Below are 10,243 nucleotides of genomic sequence, written 5' to 3'. Positions count from 1 at the left end.
CTCACAGTTACGGTCAGACCCGATCCTTGTGGCTCTTATTGTCTGGTCTCTCTTCTTCACTGCTCCTCCCTCCAGCAGGGTGCCCAGGACCGGCTATCAACATCACTAACAGGTCTTCAGCCTCTGTGTAGAGGAAGGATCCAGAGTAAAGAGAATGAGATAGACATATTTTTTTTTTTTTTAAAGATTTATTTATTTATTTATTTATACAAGCACTGGGTACAGTCAGAGGCGCGGGAGGGTGAGAGACTTCACCAGAGCCAGAGCGGGGAGCAGAGCAGGCAGAAGGACCGAAGCACACTGCTGAGGGGAGCAGCGGGTGGCAGGAGAGGTCTGCCCGCCATGTGGGACCCTCCTCCAGTGGCCGGGGAGCAGCCCGGGAATTGAACCAGCGCTGCAGAGGTTGCGGGCAGCTTCGCAACCCAGCGCTCAACCGCTGCGCCACCGGGGAGGCCCAGAGATAGACATATTTTTCTCTCTCTTTAAGATTTATTTATGCATACAAGAACTGGGGTATAGGCCAGAGGGGTGGGGGATGAGAGGATTCACCAGAGACAGAGTGGGGAGCAGAGCAGGTGGATCTACTGAAATATACTGCTGAGGGGAGCAGTGGGTGAAACAGAAGAGGTCTGCTGAGTCATGTGAGTTAGTGCCCTGGTGGGGATTGAACTCATGCCACAGTGGCTGACGATATCTTGATAGCTCTGAGACTTTAACCCCTGCACCACCAGGGAGGCCCCAAAAGTCAGTTTCTTAAGTCATGTAAGAGGGGTTTCAGCTGAAAGACTTATGAGTAGGGGCAAAGGTCAGAGCAATATGCATGAGAGAAGATGGCTGTCAATTGGAGGCTGATTATTTTTGATCACCAAGAATGACATGAATAAGCTTCAAAGCTCAAAATGGAATTGTGGCGGGGTGGGGGGTGGGAGGGGAGGGATTGGGGTCAGAATGGGGGGGTTGCAATTGTATGGGGAATATAAAAATAAAATTTATTATAAAAAAAAATGGAGGGCCTCCCCGGTGGCGCAGCGGTTGAGCGCTGGGTTGCGAAGCTGCCCGCGGCCTCTGCGGCGCCGGTTCGATCCCCGGCTGCTCCCAGGCCACTGGAGGAGGGTCCCACATGGCGCGCAGACCTCTCCTGCCGCCCGCTGCTCCCCTCAGCAGTGTACTTCGGTCCTTCTGTCTGCTCTGCTCCCCGCTCTGGCTCTGGTGAATTCTCTCACCCTCCCGCGCTTCTGACTGTACCCAGTGCATGTGTAAACAAAACAAACAAACAAACCAGCAAACAAATAAAGAAAGCATGCCTCTATAAAAAAAAAAAAAAAAAAAAAATGGAATTGTGGCAAGAATACCTATTTTCTTTTTTAAATTTATTTATACAAGCACTGGGTACAGTCAGAAGCGCGGGAGGGTGAGAGAATTCACCAGAGCCAGAGCGGGGAGCAGAGCAGGCAGAAGGACCGAAGGACACTGCTGAGGGGAGCAGCGGGCGGCAGGAGAGGTCTGCGCGCCATGTGGGACCCTTGCTGGTGGCCAGGGATCGAACCGGTGCTGCAGAGGCTGGGGGCAGCTTTGCAGCCCAGCGCTCAACCGCTGCACCACCAGGGGAGGCCCTTCTTTTTTCTTTTTTTAAAAATTTATTTATTTTAATACAAGAACCGGGGTACAGGCCAGATCCGCGGGAGGATGAGAGGATTCACTGGAGACAGAGCAGGGAACAGAACAGGCAGACTGACAAAATATACGCTGCTGAGGGGAGCAGGGGGCAAGACAGGAGAGGTCTACTTAGCCATGTGGGATTCTCGCCGGCCAGCCGGGATGGAACCTGCGCTGCAGATTGGGTTTTACCTTGAATGCATTGGTTTTTTTCCAAATGCTCTTCACAATTCTGCTGTAAGGCCTGCAGGTAGATTTTCTGTGTGGTGGCAGAGTGAAAAATCAGTCCCTGTACTAATGCTATACCTACTGAGCTTAAAGGGGTCGGCTGTGTTACTGGTCTGTCCCAAAACCCTTCCTGGCGGCAACTATGCCTCCTCCATTTCATGCAGTTTTGACAGGGCTGTTAAACCAGGGCCTCTGCCTTCCTTGACACAGAGGTGCATGTGTAACCATGCTGCCAGAACACCCCGTTACCTGAACCAAAGGAGAGTCTGGTCTTTACAGTCCTCTTAGGGGATTTATACAGAAGTTGGGGCAGATTTTCCCCTGTATTTTATCCTAAAACTATATATCCTACACTTCATGGTTGCTAAAAGCTTTAGAACGCCAGTGTAGGGCAGGTGAATTGGCCGGCTTTTACGCCACTGGCCTCTATGGCTATCACCTGTGGTCTTGTTTGTGCAAATGCAGGAGCGTGGGAGTGTGAGTCCGGGGCACGCATGCCTGATTGTGGACACCTGGAGTTTGGTGTGGGCAGGTGTAACTGCACAGAATGGCTGCGGCGGAGGATGGCTACGCGAGGATGAGGGACTACAGAGAGGCAGGGCCACTGGACAATGCCAGAGAGAACCCAAAGAGAAAAGCATACAGATTCGCTGGGGAGTGGGAGGCCTGCCAGCCTCCTAGCACCCTGGCCTCACGAGCCGGCGGACTTGCCTCACAACAACTGGCATAGAAAGAGCATTAAAGCCTGAAAAAGCCACTGAGGGCTCCAGGACTCTCCTTTATCTGTCTGCCAGAATCGATAGAGAACCTGCCCCCTGCTTGCTGGCACTACATCCAGTTTGACTAGAAAACGGTAGCCAAGGTTGCACCTTGGTGGTTCATGCCCTATTTGAGTAAACAAAAACGCCAAGACGCATTCATGGCAAAATATTTAATGTTTGTTTGTAGGTGGGTCTCACCCTCCAATTCCTGTCATGACTCAATAGCCTCCCCAAACTGGCAGTACCAGGGAGAACAAGGGAACTTCTTTCCAGCAGGGTTTGAAAACCATAGTTCTCTTGACTTGGAAATGACTGCAGGTGAGGTCTTTCCACAGCATGCCTCAGGCCTCTCTGCTCAAAGAAAAGAGTCGCTGGCTCTACAGAACTCCTGAGGGCTTCTGTTCTTCGGCAGCCTGGCGCCGGAGGCTGCGCCGCTGGAACAAGTGGTAGGCTCGGACACTGCAGAGGTAGCCGCCGTACACAGTGAGGAGCATCATGGAAGCGGAGAAGGTCTTGTAGCCGATGTCAGCTAGCTGCTTGGCAGTTGGCATGTCGTCCCCTACAAGGACAGACTGGATTTAGACCCAAGGATAAAGCCTTACCTGCCCAGCCCACTTTGCTGATCAAGGTCATTCCCTAGCGTCTGCATCCTGCTCAGTCTGTCTGCACTCTACTGCACAGCCCCTGCATTACAGTCCTCTGCAAACTCTCACAGTCAGAAGGGCAAATAAACGTGCGCATGCAATACAGAAGCACAGCTGGAACCAGGTACATCTGAATGACATCATAGCTAACACTTGGCTCTTCATGTGTGGGAAGGGGGTGAAAGTAGGACCACCCCAAAATATCCTTCATTGGCAATTACTTAATGTGGAACCAAGCATAAGTATTCTTAGCCATTGCTTTGTGTAACTGCCATTTTAGAATTTTAGGTTTTGCTGGGAAAAGACTGCATTCCAGAGATAGTTTCGACCCTCACTCCACCCTTACTCTCCGGTCACCAATGAGGGCAAACTTGCTGTAATTGGAGCTGCAGGTTGGAGCTGCATCTTGGCCTGGCCAGTCAGCTTAGAATGATAGCCGGGCAAAGTTGGAGAACGCATTCTTGTAGCCAATGAGTAACTGCCAGCATAATTTAACCTTATTAAAAGACCCCTGCTTCCTTTGTTCAGGGCTCTCGGTATCTGCCACTGCGTTGGTAGGTGCCATGAGCCTGGACTCGAGTCTGAAATAAACTCCCTTTTGTCTTTGCATCGGCTGTCTTTGGGTTCTTGGAGGCTATGCTCGCCGAGTCTGTTGACCTTGGGCACAACGCTTAAGGCAGGTATCAGTTTTTCTGGTTAGTAGGACATTAATGGACGTAGCTAGGGTTTAAATATTAGCAGCAAATTACTCTTTCTAGAAGGATTTAATTGGAACCTTCTAGACAATATGTAATTTGTTTTCCCATAAAAACAATCACAGCGGTTGGCATCACAAGTTAGCCTCAAGCACCTCTTTAAGCCATAATATATGCTTCAAATAGTGCAGACAGTATATTTTTATTACTTACTCATACTTAACTTTCTATGGCATTAATTCTAAGCTCTGAACACAATACCAAGAACCTATCTCCCAAGCCAAAGAAACATGCTGAGTTCCCAGCTAATTGTTAACTCACATTTGCATGAGATAAATTACTTTTAATTCAACTGTTTCCTGGATATTCTGAGTTAGGGAACAAAAGAAAGTTCGGCAAGGGACTCTCTCATTCTGAGCAAAGCAGTCCTCCATTTGGGACTATGAATGTGTGCGTAGACTCCTCTTTATTCATGGAACAGAAATTAAGACTGAGTGAAATTAGCAGGAGTCTTTTTTTTTCTTAAAAGTCAAGAAATTGGAAGAAAAGCTCAGGATTAGCTGACTTGGATCAGGAGTGATACGGGATATAAAACGTTCTCAGAGGGAGCCCCGCGGGCGGAACACTGGTAACTTCCTTGAATTATAATTCCAAGGGACTACGGAAAGTGACATTAAGTAAGGTCAGAGGATGAAAGCCAAGCAGCACTGGTTCAAACTGAGAAAGGACAGTGTTCAGCTTATCTACTTTTTCGTGGCCTGTACAGGGAGAAACTGGGTACAGGGACTCCTTATTCCCTTTCACTGTTTCTTGTTCTCTGGTGGACTGCAAGGAAACCTTGGAACAACTGAAGTCTGGAGCCTGGCGCAGCTACAGAAGCCAGATCTCTGGCCCATTCCCAAAGATTTGTCATTGTCCTCTTGGGAGAGGGGTATCAGGTTGGGATACAGCCCCCAACAGAGGTGCAGTTTCATGCACCTCCAAAGTTACATGCACCCTCAAAGAATGCGGTGGCCCAATCAGGTGGGCCATAGTTCTTTGTTCAAAACCCCCAACAGGCTATCTGGCTTATGGACAACAACTGAAGCAGTCTGGCCTGGACACTCCCATGTGTCCCTGAAAGGTGCCCAAGAGCTGGGCAGGCTGCCATAGCTGGAACGGTGGGCAGTTTCACTTTCCTCCTCCTTGCCTTCCCCTCTGTGACCAGTGATAGTCCATCTGTTCCAGCTCCCGAACCTCTGTTCAACATCTGACCATCAAACGATAGCTTCCGGTCACGGAGTATCAGTCACACTGGAGTAGCATCATGGAGACCTAGAAGCACAAAAGGCTGCAGAATATATGAACCTGGATGCTTAGGCAGCCCATTTTGGACAACCAGCACCAGCTGCAGCCTCTCAGCACAACACATGGCGGCTAAAATTGACCCTGTCTGAAAGCCCAAAGTGCAGCCATCTGATTCCCTTCCAGACCCCATTCCCCACTGTTCCAAGAGAGCAATACGTTAGAAAGGGTCAGCATTCTGCCCCAAAACTCAGCCTGGAGATGCTACAGAAGCCAGATCTCTGGCCTATTCCCATAGATTTGTCACTGTCCTCTTGGGAGATGGGGAAACGTCAGGGTTTCATTACTAAGGTTAAAAATTAAGTCCTCATTCCCTACCCAGCAGGCAAGTTTGGGAGGCTTGAACAGATAAAGGGAATTGATGAGGTTGCTATGGGAACCAGTCCATAAGATCCTGAATGTGGAGCAGGGCCAGGACACATTCTGTGTCATAGGTAAACACCTAAGACCAGACAATCCAGCAGATAGCAGGTTATAAAAGAAAGCTGTAAGGGGCCTCCCCGGTGGCGCAGCGGTTGAGCGCTGGGTTGCGAAGCTGCCCGCGGCCTCTGCGGCGCCGGTTCGATCCCCGGCTGCTCCCTGGCCACCGGAGGAGGGTCCCACATGGTGCGCAGACCTCTCCTGCCACCCGCTGCTCCCCTCAGCAGTGTACTTCGGTCCTTCTGCCTGCTCTGCTCCCCGCTCTGGCTCTGGTGAATTCTCTCACCCTCCCGCGCTTCTGACTGTACCCAGTGCATGTATAAACAAAACAAACAAATAAAATAAATAAATAAATAAAAACATGCCTCTATATAAAAATAAAAAAAAATAAAAAAAATAAAAAGAAAGCTGTAAGCCCTTCTTGGTAAACAGATCTCTCCTGTCTCCCCACCGTTCTCTTGCAGGGTATTTCAGAGAGGTATTTCACAAGGGCTGATATCAAAGATCTTCAAAGAACTCATACAACTCAACAAAAAGAAAACAACCCAATCAAAAAAATGGGGGAAGGAGCTAAATAGACACTTCCAAAGAAGACATACAATTGGTCAACAGGCACATGAAAAAATGTTCATCACTTATTGTCAGGGAAATAGTTTTTCCCCTTTTTTTTAAATTTATTTTTGCATAGAAGAACTGGGGTACAGACTTGAGGTGCACAGGGTGAGATGACTCACCAGGGAAAGAGGGGGGGAGCGGAATAGGTGGATTCACTGAAATACACTGCTGAGGGGAGCAGTGGGTGAGATAAGACATGTTTGCTGCGCCATATGTGGGTCAGCTCCCTGGCCGGGGATTGAATGCAGGCCATCAGGTGATAGTACAGAGACTGAACCCCTAGGCCACCAGGGAGGACCTATATCAGGGAAATAAAACCACCTAAAGGGGAAGATTCCATACTTCTAAAACACAAACAACAATGTAAACCAATCTTTCCTCAAAAATAAATAAATAAAAATTTTAATCAGATAGGATGGTACAGTTTAGCTAGAAGAGTAACAGAAGACTAACAGACTTAATCCTGGTTTCTAGAACTCATTTATTGCTCTTTTCTAATCCACCCAGAGAGTTCTCCAATTTTCCAAATTAACAAAAACTCTTCACAGACCCTGAGATAAACAGGGCAGTAGAGGAGGTAAGGATAAATGCATTTATTAACTGACTAGATTAGTGCAAAGCTGAAAATACCACCAATGTAGCAAGTTAGTAAAACTTTATGGATTGTTATACTATTAAGAGAAATAAGAAAGTGGGCCTCCCCTGGTGGCACAGCGGTTGAGTGCCGGGTTGCGAAGCTGCCTGCAGCCTCTGCAGCACTGGTTTGATTCCCAGCTGCTCCCCGGCCACCGGAGGAGGGTCCCACATGGCGCGAAGACCTCTCCTGCCGCCCGCTGCTCCCCTCAGCAGTGTACTTTGGTCCTTCTGCCTGCTCTGCTCCCTACTCTGGCTCTGGTGAATTCTCTCACCCTCCCACACTTCTGACTTGTATAAATAAATAACCCCCCCCAAAAAAAAAAACCCTTTAAAATAAAAAATAATAGTCATTATTATTAAAAAAAAAAAAAAAAAGAAAGAAATAAGAAAGTAGGCCTCCCCTGGTGGCGCAGCGGTTGAGCACTGCCCGCAGCCTCTGCAGCACCAGTTCGATCCCTGGCCACCGGCGACGGTTCCACAGAAAAAAAAAAAAAAAAAAAAAAATTAAATGCTCAGAACAACATACATGTATCTATCAGCCAGATTTTCCCACTCTGGGAGAGAAGCTAGCTACATATACAAATACAGATGGCGGTAAACAATGACACCAATGCAGAGGAAGAGGCCAGGAGAAAGAGGCCTAGGGAATGTCAGTCTGAAGAAGGAAGACAATTAAGGAAAGAAGGCAGGTGAGAACTTCCTGAAACATCTGGGGGGCTTTTTCATATAACTACACCCCCCTTCTTGGCTGAAAATCACTGCTGTATCAAGTCACTGCCACTGATGGAGGTGTGCTGTATCTTTTGGATGGGTCAGATTAAGAATTAGGAATCATTGGGCCTCCCCAGTGGCGCAGCGGTTGAGCGCTGGGTTGCGAAGCTGCCCGCGGTCTCTGCGGCGCCGGTTCGATCCCCGGCTGCTCCCCGGCCACGGGAGGAGGGTCCCACATGGCGTGCAGACCTCTCCTGCCGCCCGCTGCTCCCCTCAGCAGTGTACTTCGGTCCTTCTGCCTGCTCTGCTCCCCGCTCTGGCTCTGGTGAATTCTCTCACCCTCCCGCGCTTCTGACTGTACCCAGTGCATGCATAAACAAACAAACAAACAAATATAAATAAATAAAGCATGCCTCTATAAAAAAAAAAAAAAAAAAAAAGAATTAGGAATCATTATTGCAAAGTTAAGTGCCATGAACGCTGCTCAGATAGGAGCACTAGAAGAGACCAGGTGACTGGGTCACTTGGTGAAAGTCAATGTAGTGCACCTAACTGGAACAGGTATTAAGAGCACAAATTCTTAACTCAGACCCCAGGAAGCCCATGAGCCATCCTTCTCCCTAACTTCAAGAGTGTATGCATTTTTAAAAAAGATTTATTTATTTATGCATACAAGAACTGGGGTACAGGCCAGAGGCGTGGGGGGTGAGAGGATTCACCAGAGACAGAGTGGGGAACAGAACAAGCAGATTGACCGTAATACACTACTGAGGGGAGCAGCGGGGGAGACAGTAGAGGACTGCTGTGCCATGTGGGTAGCTCCATGGCCAGCCAGGGATCGGAACTCATGCTGCAGTGGCTGCCAATAAGCTTCACTGGTTGAGTCTTAACCCCTTGTGCCACCAGGGAGGCCCTGTCCATGCATTTTTTCTGCCATAAAGAAACATTATTAGAAGAATCATCACAGCCCCCTCACCCCAAAGAATCAATGTTCTTGTGATTTGCTGGATAAGAGAATGGGAATGATAGGGCAACTGCTTGAGAAGGTAACAAGACAGAGGAAATTCTAGTTTTGATTTGCTTGTCCAAAGGAAGATTGGAATATGTTTGAGGATTTGAATATGTGACTAAAATGAGGATGAAATAAACAAGGCTGGGTGGAACAAGATCCATGATGGGCGCCTCCTTGGTGTTGTAAGGGGTTAAGTCTCAGCACTACGAAGCTATCAGCAGCCACTGCAGCACTAGTTCCATCCCCAGCCAGGGAGCTACCCACATGGTGCAGCAGACCTCTCCTGTCTCGACCGCTGCTCCCCTCAGCAGTGTAGTTCAGTAGATCCCCCTGTTCTACTCCCCACTCTGTCTCTGGTGAATCAGGAAAAGATGAAATTGGAATCTCAAGGAGAAGCATTATCCAAATGAAGGAAAAGGTAAACATTCTCATGAGAGGGACATGCATTTTCTCAAAAAAGCACAAAGTTAGGTGGTATGGGGTGATGGTGTTAAATTGCAGGTTTCAGCAAAACGTGGAGGAAAATGGGAAGAATCATTAAGGCTCAGGTTTCTCCTCTGGACAACTCATCAGCTTAGATTTACTCATTTCTCTCTCTTACTGGCGCTGTGAAGACCGCAGACTCAAAGGAAATACGCTATATATCCCCGATTTGCTGGACAAGGTGGCAGGTGACCAAAAGAGGTATTATGACAGTGAATAGATAAAGTGGAGCTCAAGAAAAGTTGGCAGAAAAGTGTCTTTTTATAGGGGTGAGCAGGATTTACGCAATCAGAGAAGCCGGCGGGGGAGCATTCCCGGGGTGGAAGCAGCAAAGGGGTGGCGCTGCATGACTGATAAGCACCCAGGGTGCCGGGGAAAGCCGCACATCGGAGCACGGCGGACTACAAGGCAAGGGTCAGCGCGTGGAGGGTAAGACGCGAGGCTGGAGTCCAGGGCTGACAGGACCGGACGGCTGCAAGGAGCCTGCTGGGCTGGAAGCGGCGCGGGTCGAGGCTCGCGGCCGGCCGCGCCGGGTCTGGCGGTGACTCAAGGGCACGGCGCGGACGGGGACAGGGGAGGAGGCGGGCAGCAAAGGCCAGCCCGCGAGGGCGCGCGGGGGGGGGCGTACCTGAGGGCTGCCGCCGGCCCGTCCAGTCGCGTCTCGGCGCACAAGGTCTCGCCACCACAGGCCGCGCACCCCCAGCACCGGCTCGCAGGCCCCAGAACAGGCTCGTGACAGGAGCGGCCGGGGACGGCCCTGCGCGCTGAGGCGCTATTGGCGAGGAGAGCAGCTCGTTCCCGCCCACTCGCTCCTCTCACCCTCTAGGAGTCGCTCCTCAGGCGAGGCCGGCCCCGCGCGCGCGCCCCGCGCAACCCCGCCCACCGCGCCCGGCGCCCGCCGCTCAACTTCCGGCTTCCGGGCCGGTCCTCCTTCCTAAGCGTCCTCGGACCAGCCTTCCGCTCGGAGGGGCCCGTTGAATTCTGGGAGTTGTAGTCATACTCCGTTAAGAGAGGCTTTTTTTTTTTTTTTTTGTGACC

At 49.9% G+C, this 10,243-nt stretch overlaps 1 protein-coding gene across 1 annotated transcript; it reads right to left on the bottom strand.

Annotated features, from left to right (window-relative positions):
- Positions 1-2,814: 2,814 nt before the first annotated feature.
- COX14 (cytochrome c oxidase assembly factor COX14) lies at positions 2,815-9,913 on the bottom strand. Its single transcript, XM_084254977.1, has 2 exons — positions 9,834-9,913; positions 2,815-3,204 (listed from the first exon to the last, which is right to left on the bottom strand). The coding sequence occupies exon 2, from the start codon at positions 3,194-3,196 to the stop codon at positions 3,023-3,025; it is 174 nt and encodes a 57-aa protein (XP_084111103.1). The 5' UTR covers positions 3,197-3,204; positions 9,834-9,913; the 3' UTR covers positions 2,815-3,022.
- Between the last annotated feature and the right edge of the window lie 330 nt (positions 9,914-10,243).

The sequence above is a fragment of the Talpa europaea genome (genome assembly GCF_964194135.1).
Source record: "Talpa europaea genome assembly, chromosome: 15".
In the NCBI taxonomy this organism is placed as follows: domain Eukaryota; kingdom Metazoa; phylum Chordata; class Mammalia; order Eulipotyphla; family Talpidae; genus Talpa; species Talpa europaea.
This window is presented reverse-complemented; position numbering and strand designations above follow the sequence as displayed.

What these genes read in the sequence shown, in the direction of transcription:
- COX14 (XM_084254977.1), bottom strand. Translation starts at nt 3,196, where the DNA reads ATGCCAACTGCCAAGCAGCTAGCTGACATCGGCTACAAGACCTTCTCC.